General features: G+C 38.1%; 1 protein-coding gene across 6 annotated transcripts in view; it reads left to right on the forward strand.

Moving 5' to 3' along the window:
- The window catches only part of MYO1B (myosin IB), a 97,518-nt gene that overhangs the window by 33,230 nt on the left and 44,159 nt on the right, over window positions 1-20,129 (forward strand). For all 6 annotated transcript variants that reach the window (XM_017828524.1, XM_017828526.1, XM_017828529.1 and 3 more), the window contains exons 3-9: window positions 347-441; window positions 3,427-3,531; window positions 6,443-6,489; window positions 9,214-9,277; window positions 18,206-18,304; window positions 18,683-18,786; window positions 19,659-19,806. In XM_017828524.1, coding sequence (XP_017684013.1) covers window positions 347-441; window positions 3,427-3,531; window positions 6,443-6,489; window positions 9,214-9,277; window positions 18,206-18,304; window positions 18,683-18,786; window positions 19,659-19,806 — 662 coding nt within the window. The remainder of the gene's footprint in view (window positions 1-346; window positions 442-3,426; window positions 3,532-6,442; window positions 6,490-9,213; window positions 9,278-18,205; window positions 18,305-18,682; window positions 18,787-19,658; window positions 19,807-20,129) is intronic.

Consider the following 20,129-nt stretch of genomic DNA (forward strand, 5'->3'; position numbering starts at 1 on the left):
TTTAATGAAGAAAGCTTACTACATTTCCCTAAAGTTCTGTTATTTTGTTTTGAGTGTTTTAAGAAAAACTTAGAGATTATGCTTGCATGCTCCTGGAGAAAGTCTGAGTAAGCCTCTGAGAAAAAGTATCCATTTTGCTTCTGTGGGGCTTTATGTTCTGAAAAGTGAATGCCTCACCACTTATGGAACATTAGCACTTGAAGGAGTTTGTTTTGTTGGGTTTTTCTCCCCCCTGCCTGGATGTGCAGATTGGAAGGACAGATTGTAATTATTGTTGATATTTGTGTTTTGTTGTGTTTTTTTTTTTTTTCTTCCAGTTCTCAATTGACTTTTTCCTTCCTTACAGCTTTGCTCTGTCTGATGAGGCTTACAGATCTTTAAGGGACCAGGACAAAGACCAGTGCATCCTTATCACAGGAGAGAGTGGAGCTGGAAAAACAGGTAAGGAGCAGTCTGGATCTTACTGAAAAACATTCAGAGTTATTCAGAGACTTGCAAAGTGATGCCAGAATCTGTAAGAGTTGAGAGATATCAGTATCTTTTTGTGTCTGGCCATTGCAGAAAATGAGTGCCGTCATGCTGGTTGCTGTAGGTGTGAACTCAGGTAAACTAGTGTTTTTTCACATTGTCACCAGGATGAAGTCCTACCCCATGTTAATACAGTGTCCTCATCAGTATGCAGAATCATACCAAAGTAGTGCTGGTTTTTGACAGAGTGTTGTAAAAGGGCCAAAAAACACTTAGGCTCTGCTGGTGGGAAACAGGAAGACGTAGAAAACGGAATGCTCTTGGTTTTCTAGACTTGATACTTCTACTTGTCTCTCAATAAATAGATGCATTCAAACTGGATTATGTTCTTTATCTAAGGAAAAGAAATCATAGTAGCTGATTACTTTGGAAATTTTATCAGCCTTTTGCACACTGTGCTCAGCTGCAGTTCTAAGATAGGCCTGTGTTCCAGAACACTCTGTTTCTCAGGCAAAGCTGAAATTTCCTTGAAAATGACTGCTAGTTTTTAAACTGGAATGTTAGAAATCAAATGAGGATTGCATAACTGCAGTACATTTTAGGTAGACCTTAAAAAAGAAAGAAGCCGGTTATTTTCTGAAGTAGCAATTTAAAACAGAGGTGACTTGCAAAAGAGGCAGCGGGTAGGAAGGCATACATCTGTTTCCAAGTAATTTGAGAGATTTTTCCTTTGACTCTGAGAATATGTGGAGCTTTGTGTGTTATTCTGAGCAAGATTTAAAGTGGGTAACAAGAAGTCGCTTTCCAAGCCTTTTGTGAAAATATAAAGTGTAGGCTTCATCTTTGGTTTTCTTTGACCAGTGGCATCCAATTGAGAGATCCTGAAGTCTTGTAATATAATCCTTATTTACAGTTCAGTGTTGTGTAAAACATGTGTGTTCAGTAAAAATGTGTATTAAAATGATCAAGTTCTTATTAATATGATTCTGATATTCTGTCTAGAAGTTCAGACTTTATAAAGGAGTTCTATATTGGTATTTTTTAATGTCTTGATTTCCTCAGGAACTCTGAATTATCAAGCACCTCATAAACTGAGATACACATTTTATTCATTTATTCATTTGTTAATGGTAGATTTTGATTTGTATAGAGATTTTGACTGTTCTGTAATTTTCATAGCCGTATGGGACATAATATGAATTGTTCCTTCTTTATAAAGGTAAGTAGATAATAATATAAAGTCTGAAATTCAAGTCAGTAATCAAGTTGGAATCTGTGGTATTCTCTAAAGTTTGATGTAACTAATGTTGCTGAAATGAGACCATTAGCCAAGAGGTCAAGTTTTCATTTAAAAAAAAGAAAGGAGGATGGAGAGGGTGCAGAGAAAGGTTTGTTTCCTGGAGCTGAGGAAACAAACTTAGTACAGATACTATGTAACTCTTTTAAATTTTTGGTAGCCAGAGCATCTGGCATTTTTGCATTGTAACCATCATCAGCTGGATCTTTTCATTTACTTCTGATTTTGTTTTTTGTTTCACTGCTTGTTTATATTGTTAATCAATAGTAACACTGGGCAAGAAAAGATGATCCATCGCAAGAACAAGCAGTCTATTTAAACATTTTGAGATATTAAGGATGATCCCCTCCTTATGTCTTTCTTGGACCAAACAGAGTTCCTGTTAAAGGAAAGGGCCTTTATTTTCTTTCACTGATGTTCAAAGCCTATCTGCAGTCATTGTGTGTATACTATTACAATAGCCTATTTTCTGCTTCAGTGGACACTTCTCTCAGTGACTGGGTAGCTCTACTTAAAAAAGTTGAGTGTTTTAGGAAATATTTCAAATTAAATAATTTGATAATTCCAAGCTCTGAAGGGAACAGATTCTTAAAAATGAGAACTGGGTTCGAGGGGTGGTTAGAGGAGATGGGAGGCCTTCTAGACACACCTATAATTCTTGCTCCTCATTTGCTTCCTGTTTGCAGGTTTTCTCAGTTTTCTCTGCAATATGGGGTAGTAATATAATACTAACAAATAAATTTGATTAAATAGGAAAAAATCAAAATCCAAGGTATAACTTCTCATCTGTCAGTTCTTTCCTGAAACGAGACCCTTAAATTTGTAACAGATCTCTGAAGATCTGTTACAAATATAATGTAATGATTTTTTTTATGACCACAGTCATGAGTTGATAGGGTTTCCAGCTGTTAGTAATTACATTGTATATCAGCTGATATTGCCTCAAATTTCACTATCTTGCATCATACTAACCATCACAGACTCTCTTTATAAATAGAATCCTTTTTCAGCCGGTCTTTGTCCTGACCAGCTTTGAGAGTCCAAAAATTGTTCCAGGCTTTGTTAAACGTTTGTACCTTCAAATTCATTTAATTGTTTGAATGAATGCTTCACTTTCTCTATTGGTTATACTTTCAAACAGAATGCAGCCCATTATGTGATGTTGCAGTTGGTTGTTTGCAGCGTACTTTAGAGTTGTAATTACACCTGTTGAAGTGTTGTGTGTTTGTACTTGTTGTGTATCTGCTGATATAAACTGATTGAATTTTGTGTCTTGAAACTGCTTGAGCCTGTTTTTTTTCAGGCTAGATTAAAACATTTCCAACATGTCAGCAAAGGATAATGTTCTTTCTTTAAAGAATGCCTCTTATTGAGGTTAAATGAAAAAGTAGCAGGCAATGTGCCGGTGGTGGCTTCTTTAGTTTGGGCAGGCTCTAGGTATTTAAATCAAGAGATTGCTGATGTAACTGCATGGGTCTCATAGCAGGATATGCTCCTCCTGCCTTTCCAGATGGTACAACAGTGTAGAAGAAAAGTGAAATTAAATGTACTTACAGTTCCTGTCTGGCGTTGAGAAAATGTGATGGAGATTTAGTCTGCAAACAATTTTATGGCCTTTTTGCCAATACTTATCGCTGTTTTATTTGGCTCTCCCCCCACAGAGGCGAGCAAACTTGTCATGTCATATGTAGCTGCTGTGTGTGGAAAAGGGGCAGAGGTTAATCAAGTAAAAGAACAACTTCTGCAGTCAAATCCAGTTCTTGAAGGTAAGAATCTCACAGAGTATGTACAAGTGTATTACCTCCGTGCGTATCAGTGTTCCTGCTGAGCTGGTTCGGAAAACTGTGCCTGTTGTTGTTTCATTGTTATCTGGTGTCCAAAACCATAGGAGGTGCTTTCTGTGAATACAGCTGCAAGATTTTATTCAGTTACGGGTAGGTTTTCTTGAGAAGAAAATGGTTTCCCTCATGAAGGGAAAGATTAGGAAGTTAGGTCATACTTCCCAGACTCCTCCTGCTGCTCTCTGAGGGCTTACCCTTTCTTAACCCTGCCTTGATGATGCTTGGCTGTATCAAAAGACTTGACTTCAGTCCCTCTGATTCATTTCCTTCCAAATCATATTATTGTAGTCTCTAGTAAACAAACAAGCTCTGTAAGACATTATTTTTCTTCTGGGAAAAAAGAAAGGGTGAAGAAATGGGTCTTAGAAAAAACTAAGCCAATCCATATGCATGCCTGTTGTTCCCTTAGACTTATTGTTCCCTGGGTATAGTGACTCTGTTGGCCTGTCTTCCTGACAACTGCCTTTCCTGCTCTCCCATGAACGACTTTTTTTTTTTTAATTAGTAATTTTAATTTAAAGGTGTTGGCTGCCAGAAACAGGATCTTCATTTTTCCTGGAGATAGCATATATAATCCTCAAAGCTTGCAGATTTGTCCCATTGTATAATAATTGCTTTCAGAAGTGCCTTGGTTAGCGTTGACTTATTTAGGTCTATTGTGTCGATTCCTGGCTCAGTCTTTCCCAAAATTCTCAAAGCTATTGCTGTGCTGAGGCAAAGTCTCGGGACTGCTCTGCAGTAATTTTGTGTTGTGGCCAGATGATATGTGGTGTTTGTAAGACTGTTGAGTGTCAATGTTACATTTATTGCCTGGCTATCCAGACTGCTACATGATGATTTGGAGTCTACAGGAGGCAAGCACTCTGCAAGGGAGAAAAAGGGGAAAAGTGGAAAAAAAAGAAGGAAAGGGAATGAAAAAGTGGGCAGAGAGCAGTGGGGAACTGGATGGTTATAGCATGGTCTTTGACTGTACACAAAACAAAAATTGTAAACAAAGACTTGCAAAGAAAGGATGAAATGTTAACATTTAAGAATAATAGAAGTGCTGGATAAGCCTTTCTCTGGTGATCAGCTACGTTCCACTTAAAGCTGAATGGGGGGATTGCAACCTTCCATTGTTTTGGATTCGCAGAGAAGAGCTGTGTTGCTTTTATCACAGTTCTGGAAACACATTTCAGATATAGGCAGAAATAGCATGGGAGGTATGAAGACTTTTCTTGCCAAAGCTAGATTGTTCCCCAGGGACTGCCAAATGTATTTGATTTCTTGTTGGTTTATGAATCTTTGTTTTAATGCTAGAGAAATAGACTGAGCTTACAGAAGATTGCTTTATTGTTTTAAAGGATTATTTGTTCCACTTGACGTACTAGTAACTGCCTGTTTAGTCTTTTGGAAGGTAGGACACTGGATTATTCCACAAGGAATGAAAGCTGAGCAAGCTGGGCTGCTTATATATGTTTTAGACAGAAATTAAGCATTTGTGGTCAGATTTATTTTTCTTTGGTTATGTAGTTCTGTTTCAGTCGAGCTGCAGTGCAAGAAAATGACATAAATGTTACATATGCATAATTTGTCTTATGGGATTATTTTTTTTAAACTACAGTTGCTACTGTAAATTAACTTTTAGAAACAATGAACTTAAGGGAAAACCAAGGAATGCGTCTCCTTCTTTATAATGGAACGTTTGTGCTTGACTCTGTGCAGTTATAAATGACTCTACTGTTCAGCACTGTGTTTAAGAAAATGCAGCTCAGAGATTTGGTTGTTGAAAAGATGATTTATTGCAGGGCATAAAGATTTTAAAAACAATTCTTTCACTTATCCTGACCTTCAGGAGGAACCAACTTTTCATCTTGGCTCTAGTTCTTTGGTCAAGAATGAGTCTACTCATGCAAGTTTGTAGAAGCCTAAAGGCATGTATTTATTTCTGTCCAAAAAACATTGACTTTACTTGATCTTTGAAAATATATATGCTATGTAAATAAATACTGGGATAAATAAAGTCTCCTGTTGGAATATGAGTGTTATACTTGATGTAGGGGACACTCCTGTTTGACTCAGTGTGCTCAGACAATGTGTGATGTTTAGAGCTTGAATTGTCCTCCAGTCTGAGTTCTTGTCCTGCCCGTGTTCTAAGCTGGTGACTGCCCATCTGAGCGTAGAATGCCCATCATAAAACTTGACCTAAAGAAATTCAAACCAAACTATTCAGAAAGATAGTTTAGGCCAAGCCGAAGACAAACTCTCATTGTAAATCTTACTTATTTCAGCTGATTAATATTCAGCTTAAGGTAGGATAAATGTGTTGGAATAGCATAAATAAATCAGTTTCCAAGCATTGATTAAACTGTCCCATGCAAACAATTTTTAAGATTAGTTCTGTAATTTTCCCAGTTCTGACCTCTGTCTTTTAACATATTCTGTTGTGGGAACTAAGATTTGTTTCTTTCTCCAAATTGAAGAGAAAGAAGTGTTTCCTATATTTAAAGTTATTTGGGTAATAATATTTTAAATTTGTTGATTCAAACATCAAGGATATACCCTTAATCTGGGTGCAGTCTTGTTTTGGAACCATTTCCCCTTGTATGTTTTCCTTTCACTTTTTTAAACAAAGGAAGTGTTGAGACAAAACTTCTTTGCACTTCCATAGGTGTTTTCTCATGTGTCATGTCTGTCACACTTTGTCTCCAGTGACTGATGCCTATACAATGAACAGGGTATTGTTTCTCAGAAGTCTGTAATTCCTTTAAATATATAAGCAGACACAGATATTTTAGCATTTAAATATTTTTTACTGATATATTTGGTTGTCATATTTGTTTTTCTCTTTCTCCAGCTTTTGGAAATGCCAAAACTGTGAGGAATGACAACTCCTCTAGATTTGTAAGTATTTTATTCAAGGCTGAATTTGAAATTCTTTTAGGGGAGCATGTTATGCTGTTGGCTTTTTCTGTTTTGCCTCGTATCAGCCATCAAGGCATCTGTTAGGAGGGAATGAATAATTTGGAGAGAGAGCTTTCTTGTAGTTCTCTGAGGACTGTGGTGTTTGAAGAAGGCAAACACCTTTAGCAACAATCAGAATTTCATTTTGTACATTTGAATGTGTTCTCCTTCCCCAGTGTGTTAGTAGAGTATTATTATCAGTCAACCCTCTTTATAAAACGTTTCACCTCCTTGTCAGAAATATTGCTGGTTTGTGGTGTGGGCATAGAGATCTATTGAAAATCCAAGTAGAGGCTAAAAAAGAAAGAAAAAAATTAGGATGTGGCAGTCTGGGACCAGATGAAAATGTAATTAAAATGCAGCTGGATTCTTTAATTTTCTGGCACTGGTGGCTTTAATGTCAACGACCACGTGTCTAGCAACTGGTCTGCTTAGCAAGTCAATCTTTTCATGTGATCTTGTTTTCCATTCATATGTATATAATTTTTTGGTCAAAATTGCTACTTTAGGTTTTCATTTGCTTTCCATAACGTTTCAAAATTTGTTTACAACTTTGGTTTTAATATAAACATTTATAACTTTACTTTTTTGCTTAAATTCTTTATTCAATCAAGTGGTTGAATTCAGGCTTTTTTAGCATGAAACTGAATGTGAGATGATTGGGATTGGAGGAAAAAAAAAAGTTGAAGCCAGACTTGGGAGATTCAGAAGTGAGAGTACTCATCATAGTTTCTCCTGCTGAAATCAGGAGACTGAATGCAGCTCTCTCATTTGCTCACTTGTGTCCAGAAGAGTAATATTGTGAGATGTGTAAAGTAGACAACAGAGGGCGAATCAATACACTGGAAAAATGGTGCATTGTGAGTAAAAGCAAATGAATAAAATTGTGGGATATTGTGAGACTGGAGGGCAGCTTTTTTTTTTTCCCACGTGCTCTACGTCCATGAATGGTCCTTCTGCTGCTGTTATTGCCTCTGCTTGTGAACAGAGAAAAGGATCTTCATCACAAGGTCGGGCCAAAATTTGAGGCACCCCTAGAGATTTTGTTTTTTGGTAGAAAGGGTAGAAACAATGCAGTTATCAGAGAGGATGTACTACATAAAGGAGGAGGAGACAGCCAAGAGAAGAGGTGCCGTTTGCAAACAGAAGTCTTTCTAGGACAAAGTGCAACGAGCTACTATTTTGCCTTTCAAGTCCTTGCTTATAAACACAAAGCTAAAAATACTTCTGGAAACACCCAGCTGGCCCAGTCCTTGGGAAATGAAAATTTAATTATCAGATATAAGTTTTTATCTCTGAAATTTGAATCGGCTCAGAATTAACTTCGAACAAGACAGTACAAGTCCTGTCCTCTCTAGCCTGCCTCAGCTACCAGCAAGGAGAATAGAATTTAAGTATATTCAAGCTGATCTTGACAAAATACCCAGTAAATTAGAAAGTATATTTGGGTCAATGTAAAGTGCCCGTTTTTATGTTCTGTAATTAAAAGCGAAATAGAAAACCAAACAAAACGTAATCTCTTTCTAAATGCAGCGAATAAGGAAGTATAAACACAAGGCTTTTCAATATGCACTGTTTGTCATAGAATGGTTTGGGCTGAAAGTGGCCCTAAAGATCATCCAGTTCCAGCCTCCCCACTGTGGTCAGAGACACACCTTCCACTAGACCAGGTTGCTCAAATCCCCATCCAGCCTGGCCTTGGAACACTTCCAGGGATGGGGCATCCACATCTTCTGTGGGCAACCTGTTCTAGCACCTCACCACCCTCCTACTGAACAGTGTCCTCTGTTAAGTATGTGCCAAAGGGCGGAATTTAGTTTAATTCCTACTAGCAGTTATCTTTCTAAACTTCCTTGCCAGTGCAAGCTGCTCTGCTTTTACCTTTTCTACACAGTATGGGAGGAAAACAGTCCGTTTTGTCACTGTTAAATGTAGCTGTTACTACATTAAACACTTGTCAAATAAATTAAAATGATGCAAAGACCAGAGCAATTTTCTGTGATGTGGAAAAGTCAAACAGAAGTCAAGGAAACACACTGCGCCAGTGCAGCTAAAATTGAAATCACTTTTGCGGTGACAGTCTGTTAATTGTTGCCTCTGGTCTCCTGAGTTACGAGGGAAGGAGTTCTGTGGGAAAAATCCATCACTTTTACAAGGCAGGCACACGCTTAGGGACAGACGTCCCACGATTGCCAGCCAGTCCTCCAGGCCAAACTGAGTGGCTGTCCTTTAGCTGCCTTGATTCATGCTCCAGTAACATTTCCCATTGAGAAAATAAGTCTGTGTGGAAGATAATTTCTTCCTGCATTCTTCTGTTAATAAGCATGGTAATACCTAAATGGCTACAGGTATTGTTTGGTGTTCTTGGCATTCTGATGGAAGTTTGTATACTGTGCATTTTCTTCATATAATCTTAGAAGCTGAGCAAATTGCTCAGGTTGCTTTACAGGCCTGATTAAAGGTGTTCTCATAAAAATCTCTGGTAGTGATAATGCCTTAGAAGTTTTGAATAATTTTCTGTTCTTCAGAATTCTGATGGAGTGTACAGGAGATGTCTGATCTTTTAACTCTTTTAACCTTTGAAAACAACCAACTAACTATAAAATGTCTTGAGCATTTTTTCTTAAACAGAACTTATAGTCTTAAAATATGTTGCTTTCACAGGGAAAATACATGGATATTGAGTTTGATTTCAAGGGTGACCCACTTGGAGGAGTTATAAGCAACTGTGAGTATTACTTCTGGTATCAGCATATTAACAGCTTAAAATGTTTTGTTTAAAAAGGAATATGGTTCAGTTATTGAAGAGATCATCTGTGTTTGTGTAATAGCATCTCTCTCCATTCTGCTTTTTAATTTTGTTGCTGTTTTGGTGCTGAGTAATGTACCTTAGAGTAAGTGAAAATAGACTTCAAGAAGTAAGCATGAATATTGAATTTACTGTATTGTTCAAACATACTGAGTGAAGTGCATGGGTTTGTATATTATCTCTGAAGCTGGTGGCAGATGGATATGGGTATCTGAGCATCTTTTGTGCTTGAATCCCTGGGATCAGTTGTGCTTCTGGGTTTGATGGGTCAGGTATTTTTGGTAGATGATGTCTGAGATACGCTGCTTTGTGATTTGTAAGGGTGTTACAAAGTGTGCTGGAGATCACCATGAGATGGGTGTGTTTATTTGGAACCAAAGCCTTTCTTACTAATTTATACACCTCAAAGTGTAGGAAAAGGCTTATAACGAGAGAGGATGAACAGCTCTTGAGTTTAGGGAGGCAAAGGTGGCCTTGGAGGTTGTTCTGTGAAACCTGTAGCAACTCAGAAAATTTACCCCGCTCTCTGTTGGGAAGAAAGAGGCTGGGAACTGAATGGCAGCCCAGAATGCTTTCACTTGCTTTTCTTTTGAGAGTTTAAATGCAGCTTTTAAAGGAAATTGCTCCTCTGTGCTATATAAAGCTATATTTGTTTGGTTTTCTTATTTTTAAAAGAGGATGGAAGAGGGCAGTGAGTGACTATACTAGGTGTCACTGACCTAGCCTCGACCCCTCTTTTCACTCAGCCAAATTCATTGCTTTTTCTAAAGATGTGACTTTTGACTCCATCGGCATTTTACTGGTTGTGAAATAATGAGACTTGCCCAAGGTGAACTGTCCTCTCCACATATAACATAAACATTTTAAAAACACTGTGAAGAATTTTACACATAAATACAGGTTTTGGCTTTTTTCAGAGGGCAAACATTTTTTCTTGACCAGGTCAGCTTTTGGAACTGTGCCTGAAAGAGCATGCTTTTTCTGACAGAGTAGATCTTGAAACTCAAAGCAGCCACTATTTAAATGTTTATGGCTGTCTATTACCTTTGACATTTGGCAGTCAACAAAATTAGAGGCCAAACACACTCAGTGTATTCATCAATAATTAAATGTGAACAAAAAGGTTCTAAAAGGCTGTGTAATTTGTTTCTTTTTATTTTGCATTCAAAATAGATACATAAAAATGAACCTTCCTTTGTAAGAGTGGACATTCAACAGTTTGTCTTTGAAAGTACCGTATTGAGTCATCTAGTTAAAATATTGTGTCATACCAAAAGGAGATCCAGATAGTTGCTCTGTAGTTTATCTGCTCTATAAATCTTTGCGTGGTGTAATTATAACATTACATTAATTGTAATGATGTGATGACATATGTAACAAAGGGCAGACATATTTTTAGATCTTTCTAAAAGATGCCTATTTTAGGCATTCTTTCTGTCTTATCACATTTAATAAATTTCTCATAGCAAGCCAGTGAATTTCAATTTAAAAATAAAGACCTGATGTGTAAGCTCTGTTGTGGAAAAGATGTTACTTGTTGAACTATGAAACGCCCCATGCTTGGCAGGGTATCTCAGTGGTAAATACTGAGTTCCTGTAGCTGCGTGTTAATACGTCTCATCTTTGATTTAATGTTTGCAAAATTTGATAGTCCATCCATCTCTCTTTGAAAGAGTTTAAATTCTCTACCATTTCAAAGCAATTAGATTTTTCCACACATCTGCAGCATTGCATTGCAACACAAATGCTTCTGTTCCTGTGAGGCATCACCATTCTGAAGATATTTGGGGGCCTAAATTCTTTTACACCACTTAGAACTTACTCTGATGTGAGTCAAAATCAGAATTTGGCTTCGTAATTCATCAAGCATGAAGTCAAGTAGTGCTGAAGTTTCCTATCCCTAAAGGGAAAGTATTATTATGAAAATGTCCGTAAATTTCCTTTGATTTCTGACCATGTGTTGGTTTGGTGTTAATATGATGTGAAGATGACATCATAATGTTTTGATTAAACTTTAATAGTTGTTTCTGATGAGCTTGATTTCCAAACATCAATTAAGTTAGTGGGCTTTTTTGGGGCACAGCCTATGTCACCAAGCTATATTTCATACTCTGAGTGACTTGAAGCAGACATGGTGAACATCTAGCTTATTGTAGTGGCAAGAATGGTAATGATGATAAGCTGCTAAATTTATCGGACTGATAAGGATAAGCTGAGACCCATTAGGCTGAAAGGTCTCATTTGAAATGGTCTGTTCTGTCCTACTCTGGAATGCTGTGAAGCTCTGTGAAAGGCTGGTGAATCTGCCCATGATGACCCTTCATGCAGTGAGTGATACTCCTGTGACCTTCCCTTGGGCCATTCTCCTGATGCCCTTCAATGAGCTCTTACATCTTAATGAGAGGGGCTAACCTACAGGGTAAAATTATCATTTCTGTTCTATCCAGTTTGCAGTCAATGGAAATGTCCACTGGCTTTAGCAGGAGCGGATAGTACCAAAACGTTTAATATGCCGCAAATGGAAGGTGAATCTTCTGAGTAAAATTAGAACGGAAATAATAAAATGGAGAGGATTTGTGACAGCTATAAAGTCAGAACTGGTACGTGCCCAGACTGAAGATAATTTTATGTTTGAACAGTGTAAAATATGTGCAGCCTCATTTCATGTACGTTACAGGGCTGCTCAGAGCTTCCAACTGTGCTGGTTTCCAAGGAAATTGTCATATTGTTATACCATGGTATACAGTCATGAAAAGAAACTGGGAATGGAAAATTGGAGATGAACATGATTTATGCAAGCTTAAAGTATTTGACTTCAATCAGGAATTTTTTCCCCTTAGACTATAAAATAAAACTGATTTCAGGTAGTGTGTGTTGTACTCGTTTGCTCCTACATCAGCAGGTGTGAGGTGAGCAGAAGGGTGAAGAGGGCTGAGTGAAGAATGTAGTAAGCCTGAGTTGTTAGACTTCTCCCTTTTTGTTGGTTTTCTGTGACGGTCCCAGCTTGTTTTCCTAGTGGGTGGGAGGCGCTGGAGTCCATGTAAGGTGAGGTCCTGGTGCTAGCTAACAGCCAGCCCATCCATTCACGGGTGACCTGTTTCACGTGTGTGGGGTTAGGAAGTCCAAATTACTGTTGTGGGAGTTGCTAAACACCAAACCCTTGCTGTGTTGCCACCTGGGACTGTGGGCATCCCATCACTGTTTAGTTACAAACTCCAGCCCCCGCTTGAAGGTATGCTGCTGCTTTAAAAGGCACCTACAAACAGGTAAATAGCATTTACATTTTCTCTCACTGAATTGGGTATGAGGTGTATCTGCTCCTTCTGCCCTCCTATGGGGTGTTTACGGTTGCTGCTGTTGCAGTGGACAGTCATGTCAGCACTTATGTGCTCAGAAGTTTGGTTTTTTCCCAGGGAAAGCAGTTGGAGTGTTGCTTTCAGCTGGGTGTAATATCGTGGAAATAAATTACAGAAAAGATCAATACTATTCTTAGTTTTCTATTTATTATAACTACTCAGTTAGTGAAGATGAGAGGAGAATAAAGGAGAACAGTAGTTTCTTTTCCAGCTGTAATTACAGAATAATCTGTTTTTTATGTAAAAATAGGTACATTTGGTTTTGAAGTAATAGGTGCTAATTGCAGTAGCTTGTTCAGCTCTAAGATATGGCTGTCCACAGCTGCTGCATCTGGTTCGTACTTAAGGCAGTGGTTGTGTGCACACTTGGTTTGTTAGTTTTGTGACTGCTTTTGTGTACAGTAAATGTTATGGTTGAAGTGGCTTTGCATAGTACAGTCCAAAATGTTTCACACTTAGAGTTGTTTAAACCTTTGGAAAGGTATGGATCTTACAATATCTTTCCCATAATTTTTGTAAGTCTTAAATTTTCGTGTTTCACCTGTAATTTCCTGCTGAAAGGTATCTAGCTTTTAGTATAGGGTGATCTTTCCTCATCTGCCTAAGCCCTTCAGTGATTTAATGATTAACTAGAAGACAACAGTGCTGCAGGTTGTGAAGTACAGTATATGCAATGCCTGCTTTTGAAAAGCCATTTTTAACCAGTACAGTGTCCTCAGAGTCCAGGTAACAAGTGGTTAAGAAAGGGCCCTGTTTTGCCATCTTTTTCAACAGCAACATGAAAGAAACCTATGATGTTTATCTAAGCAACTTTTTTTAAAGTTAGCAAAGTGATAACTCTGCAACTTATTCTTCTTATGACTTGTTTGTTCATTTTAAAAGTCAGAGGCAATTACCCACTTACTGAGAAATCAACAGCTCAGGCTGTTGATTTAAGTTATGTGATTGCTGTTAGTAAGTTCGTTTGCTTAGGAAAATATTGCACAAATTTGGCAGTTAGACATTATTAGAAGAGATACCCATTCTCGGTGATTTTCTTTTTTCTTTTTTTTTTTATTTTATGTTTCAACATCTCCCTTGGTGTTCTTGTTAGCGTGGTTGCCACCGTTTAGACAATTGTTTTGCCTAAACTAGGAAGATTTTAAAACAAACAACAAACTAAATTAAACATTTTGTTTAGCTTATTTTTAAACATCATTTTATCCCTTGAGCAATGAGGATTTAACACTCTTTAAATTGTGCAGTCATTGTCACTGCACACACTACCCAGACAGTAGTTTTTGTTTGACACAGTTATGGATCAATTAATTTGAGAGAACATGATTATAAGCTTGGTGGCAATAATAGGGAAATTTCCCAAGAAATCTATATTTTCTTTTTCATCTGTAGCTTTTTTGGATGACAGCTGTACAATCAAGGTAGGAAAACAGAAAGCATAATTTAACATAATATGGCTGTAGAGATAAGCTTCCATGACTAGAACATGTTCTGTAACTTTGGCTGAATTGTTGAGAGGGTCCTTGGTCATGGCCAGCTGAAGAGACTATGACTGAAATAAACTTTTCTTGGATTATTTAGAATGTACCAAGGTAGTGTCATTTTTTTTTGGTTCTGGTGTTTACTTATTCCTTTCTTGAATGTTGATTCAATTTCTAGTATATTTAGAGAAATACAAATATCCTACATTTTTCTGCATCAGTCAAGTTCATGGGTCAAGTATGCAAAAAGAATTTGTGTAAAATTGTACATTAGAGTTTGCAGAAGTATTCAGTATCTTTTTTTTTCCTTTCACGTTCAGTCGAATGGTTTAGCAGGGTGCTTACGCAGATCTCTTGCATTTAAACCAGTGTTATTAAGGAATAACAAATAGTCTTCAGAACCTAAGGCAGGTAGCTGGATTTTGAGTCACCTGAATCGATGGATATTCAGACAGTATGATTTCAGAAGAGTTCCCAAGGTTGAACTTTTCCAAAGCAATTTAATTTTTACGGCTGCTTTGATACACATTAAAAGTTTCCATTCAAGCAGAAGCACTACTAGATAATGCAGAAAGAATACCTGAATGTTCTCTCCTGATAATTCTGTATAGTCCCTATACATAATTCATATAGACTATGTAACGAAATGTAATCTAGAGAGAGTTTAGGGTTTTTTGTTCTGTGGATTTTCATATAGTTAAGCACCATCTGTCCACACATGCCACTGTCAACAGAATTACCAAGCGGCCACGTGCAGCAGTCTGATGTGAATCTTTGTGTTCTCTCTTTTGAGTGTTTTGATCCGCAGAATTTGTACTCATGTGAGACTCAACACAAAAGTTACTGGTAGTGCAGTGATTGCTTTAAGGAAAATATATTTGGTTGATTTATTGAAATGCTAATTAGTGCAAACAAAGGGAAGAAGTTTTCTGAAGAGTAGGGCAGATGGTCTGGATCTGTCCCGTAAGTCTGATTTCAGCCTGCATGTGAACAGAAAGAAAAGGAAAAAAAAAACAACAATGAATGCAGCCTTAAAAAGAACTGGCAGCAGCTGCTTTTTTAAGGAAAATACCTGATTTTCTGTCAGTAACTGCTTTGTGGAGCTTTTTTCCTCAATTATGAAAACTGACAGAATATGGAATGTTAGGACTTTAGAAAGCTGACTGTAATTAGTTAACTTTGTTGCTTCTAAAAATATATAGATAAGATAAGCTGTGGTGAAAAAAACCAAGACAGTTATCCTTCTAAAATAACTAATTTCACATACCTTCAAGAACCTGTTTGTTAAATCTGCTGAAGGCATGCATGTAATTAGAAGGCTTAAATACAATATTTTGCCAGGATGCGTAGCTGAGCTTTTATGACAGTGTTTGAGTAAATTTATAGGCAGAATATTTTTAAACCCAAATAAGCCAAACCGCACTGCTTCAATATCCCTTGAGAATACAACCATTTCCTGAAGTGTGTGTAGCCACTGCGGGAGCTGAAGTTGTTTATTTTTTGAGATTAAATTTGGCTGCGATCTGTTCCAACGCTTGACTGGAGAACCTTCACAGCCAGCACAACTCTGAACTGCTTGCCACTCACCTTGCCTTTCCCAGCCCAAGTATTAACACTTGGATGGGGGATCAGCCTCTCCCTTTCAGTTATGAATTAAAAACTAGAGAGGATTACGTATCTGATAGTTATGCTAACTAACTAGGATGACTCTGAGTTAGAACCACAGCTCAAGAAGGTGAACCCTGGCCTTAGGTGAAGTCAGAAGTAGAGAGGTTGCACAGTAGGCTGCTGGTGAGAACAATGACTTCTGATCTTGCTTTTCCAACACAGCATCCACCATCGGAAGTTAGTCAGCTGCATTTAAAAAAAAAAAAGCCAATAAATGGAAAGGGCAAAAGTGGGAGTCTTTAACCTACCCCTCTAAAGATGAGTTGCTGGTAATATGTGAGAGCCACTTGTTTGTGTATATCTTGGGTGTGCTTTTTCATCTTGATGTGCAGTGCAAAACTTCCAGGTGCTGAGCCAGGCCATATTTGGAAGGAAAGAGACTGTAGGGTTGTTAAGTCATAAAAACAAATGTCTATTCAAACAAAGCTAAAAGTTCTGACATGGTCACACAATGATTAGATGGGGAAGAGGTATTTCTTCTCACACAGTCAGATGCTCTGGTCATTTAGGAGCTCCATTCACTGTCATCTGCTGCACTGGTTGCAGTTCCTCTCCAGGCAATTGCATGTTTAGGGAATAACATAGTTCAGCTGGTCTGTAAAATATTTGAAACTTGTCCTACTGTAAGCCAGTCAGAAGATTAGTAATACTGTCTGAGTTATGTCATTGTTGTCACTGGCTAATTATTAGAGCAGAAAGTAATTTTTGAACCTGACTTGCTCTAGTTTATGTGGAGGAGGGACTCTGAAGACTTGCATAAGTGTGTGGGTTGAAGTTTGGTCTTCAGTTCCTATTCTGTGAGAAGGGGTGTAAGCTTAGGTAATTACAGTGGGCAACATAAGCACCACACCCTGCCTGTAGCTATCAAAAATAGGAATATGCTCTATTGCACTCTGTTTATGGAGAGAACCCCAGGGCAGATGCTTCCCCTCAGGCTAAGCCCTGCTGTGCCAGGAGCGCCCTAGCTGGGGTGGGGGGTTTGCAGCACAGATGCTGCTGACCAGAGTGCTACCTCTAACTTTCCAGATTGCTGAGACTAAACAGGCGCAGTTTCAGCAGAAATGGAAATCTGAGGGAAGGTATAGTAGAATACACATCAGATGTTATGGTAGCCCAGCAGGCTACTATAACAACTAACAACTGCACATACCCGTAATGGACTTGGTGTTCCCTGTGTCTTACTTTTGTGAAACCCCATCTTACTTTGTGGATGTTCTTCTGAGGAGTGGCATTTGAGATGTGACAGTTCCCTTTGGGGGCTTTCTTCTAGCGTGGGCACAGCTTAGAGAGAATTTAACCCCCAGTCATGGTAGGTGCATGGGGGAACACCTTTGGAATGAGGCATTGAATGTCCTTGTGTCCATGTCACTGGATACATGTAGCTTAAGAGAAAAACTGTACGCTAGGAACTGGGTGTTTGCTATCTGGAAAAATGATGTTAAGCCCTTGTGTGCCAGTGAGAAAAGAAGAAAAAACATACCTTTTGTACAAAAAGAGAGAGTGGCATTGAACCTGCCCAGAGGTTCTCTTATCGCATCCCTCTTCCCTCTCTTGGTGTGCTGTGAACCACAGCCTTCCAGTGCAGTACAGGCTGAACAGACTTTGAATTGCCACCTCCATGGTAAATATGGTGTTAACTCTGAAATGGTTGCAGTGTGTTACAAGTCAGTCTGCTTATGCTGCCTGCCTGGATTCCCAGTCTTAGGGAAGGTTTAGAAATGTGCCTGTCACTAAGGACAGTGGACGGAGCAGTCTTCTTGTCAAGCTACTCCATCAGTGCAGTGACGCTTTTCAAAGTGCTGCTTTTCCATTTCCCTTTAAGTATATTAGGGTGGAGCTTCTGTCAGCCACACTGGGAATTATTTCATAGCCTGGTGCACCTGAGGATCACAAAGTGCTGCATGATTATTCAGGTTAAATGCTTTCTTTATTTGTTCTCTCCTTTTCATTTACCCATCTTTCATGTGCTTAGCCTTAACATTTTGCTTCTTTTCAAACCTTCACCCATACAGTCATGCTCACCAAATCTTAATTTTGTGGTGGTATTGTAAATTGGTTGACATTTTTCGAGCACATTGCCTCCCTGACCTGAGTTCTCTTTGCAGCTCATAGACTGCAACATTTACAAGTTCATTGGGCTTGCCACTTGCTCAAAGAAATATTTGAGATACATATACTAATGTGATATACTATGATAAGGTTTGTACCTCCCATTTATCATCTTCTAGTCTGCTGCTGGTGGTATGAAGCAATGAAGTAGAAAATGATGGGGGATTATATTAATTTTAAAGGGTTTTGCTCCAACAGTCTGTCCCTGACCTGTGAGATTTTGTTTGTTTGTTTAGATCTACTAGAGAAGTCTCGTGTTGTGAAGCAGCCAAGAGGTGAAAGAAACTTCCACATTTTCTATCAGATACTGTCTGGTGCATCAGAAGAGTTTCTCTGTAAGTATTGCCCTTGTGCCATGTTCAGATTTCTTTGTATTTAATGTGCTGTTTTTGTGGGAAATATGATATTGATTAATTTTTTGAAATTTTTGCTGGTAGTGGCAACAGTAATACCTGAAGTCAACAAATGCTTTGATATTATCCAGGTACCTGAATCAGAATTGGCTTTGCAGTGTATTATGAACAAATAAGAAAGTCTGTTCTTATTTAGAAGGCTTATAATTAAAAGATCCTTGAAGAAAATTTAATCCAATAATAACAACAGTTCCTGGCAATACTGGTTCTTGGATAAAATTGCCACTAGCAGGAATGCTGTTACTTGTTATTTGATTTATTAGGCAAATCAATTTGATTTATTGTTATTTGATTTATTAGGCAAACTCAAACTGGAGAGGGACTTCAGCAGGTACAACTACCTGGGCCTTGATTCTGCCAAAGTGAATGGAGTGGATGACGCTTCAAACTTCAGAACAGTCAGGGTAAGAAGCAGCAGGGGTTGGCTGAGCACTCAACACTGGTGCAGAGTTCTTACACCCCTCGGTCTGTCGGTTCGTGCAGGGCTGGGCTGGGAGGGCTGTCTTGTCTCAGTGCTGGCACTCCTCATGCACGGGCAGAATGTGTTTGCACAGGGAAGCTTAGCTACCAAGAGAAACTAAGAAGGCCCAAGTTTGTGGAGTATTCTTATGGGAATGCAAAAAGGACAGCAAAAAAAATTAAATAATTTTTTTTTAAAAAAAGAAACAAAATAGAATCAAAAAAGGAAGGAAAAAAAAAAAGCCCAGACCCCATGGTCAGATCATGGGAAAAGTTATACTGTGTAGTGGCTTATGGTGGCAGTGACTGAGCTTCATGACCCAGGTGATGCCGACCAAGTCAAAATAAAAACAAGGCTGGGATGATTCTCATGATAATTTACTGTCCTGTTTTTGCTTGATTGTACAAGATGACCACAGGACCTTGTTACCCAATGTATGCAAATTTAGATTCTAAAAGTTATTGGTCTGAGAAGACGGGAGTACCTGTTCATTTGACTGTGAAATATTGGGATGGGTTATAAACTAAATTAAGTGGCTAAAAAAAGTACTGCATTTTAGAAACCCATATACTGAGTGAGTCCTAGAAGTGGACTGGACTGAATGCCAGCTCCATTATCACATCCTCTTTAGCCTGTCTTTTGTATTAAAAAACTTACTTATCTAAGCATAGGAATTATGCCATGTACTTTTAGTAGCAAAAGAGTTCATAAAACATTTCTAATTTATGTTAATGCAGATAAATGGAAAATTTCTCTAGTATGATCTGTTTAAATGTAGATACTCTTATCTCATAATTTTATCTGTCCCCTTTCCAGAATGCTATGCAGATTGTTGGGTTTATGGATCATGAAACACAGTCGGTTTTTGAAGTAGTGGCAGCCGTTCTGAAATTGGGAAATATTGAATTTAAGCCTGAATCTCGTGCAAATGGCCTAGATGAAAGTAAAATCAAAGATAAAAATGGTAAGATGAGACTAGTGATGAGAGGAAAACCACTAATTTGTCTGAAGTCATTATTAATTTTGTCATTTCTGCAGACATACAATATCCTTACAATTAAATTGTTTCCAGAGCTCACCCTCAGGCAAATATGGGTTAAATTCTGTGCAATTTTGATTGCTCTGTTTGAAATTCCAAAAATGATAATTTTCTTTTTTTTTCCCTACTTTATTAACACTTTCTTCTGAAATGTTAAATGGTGTTGTGTGTTTCTGTTTCTGCCACTTGGTTTTCCTGCAGTGGAGGCTTTTTGTTCTTTTGCAGTGATTATCTCTGCCTGTAATGTC

Source organism: Lepidothrix coronata, unplaced genomic scaffold (assembly GCF_001604755.1).
Source record: "Lepidothrix coronata isolate B3197 unplaced genomic scaffold, Lepidothrix_coronata-1.0 Scaffold149, whole genome shotgun sequence".
Classification (NCBI taxonomy): domain Eukaryota; kingdom Metazoa; phylum Chordata; class Aves; order Passeriformes; family Pipridae; genus Lepidothrix; species Lepidothrix coronata.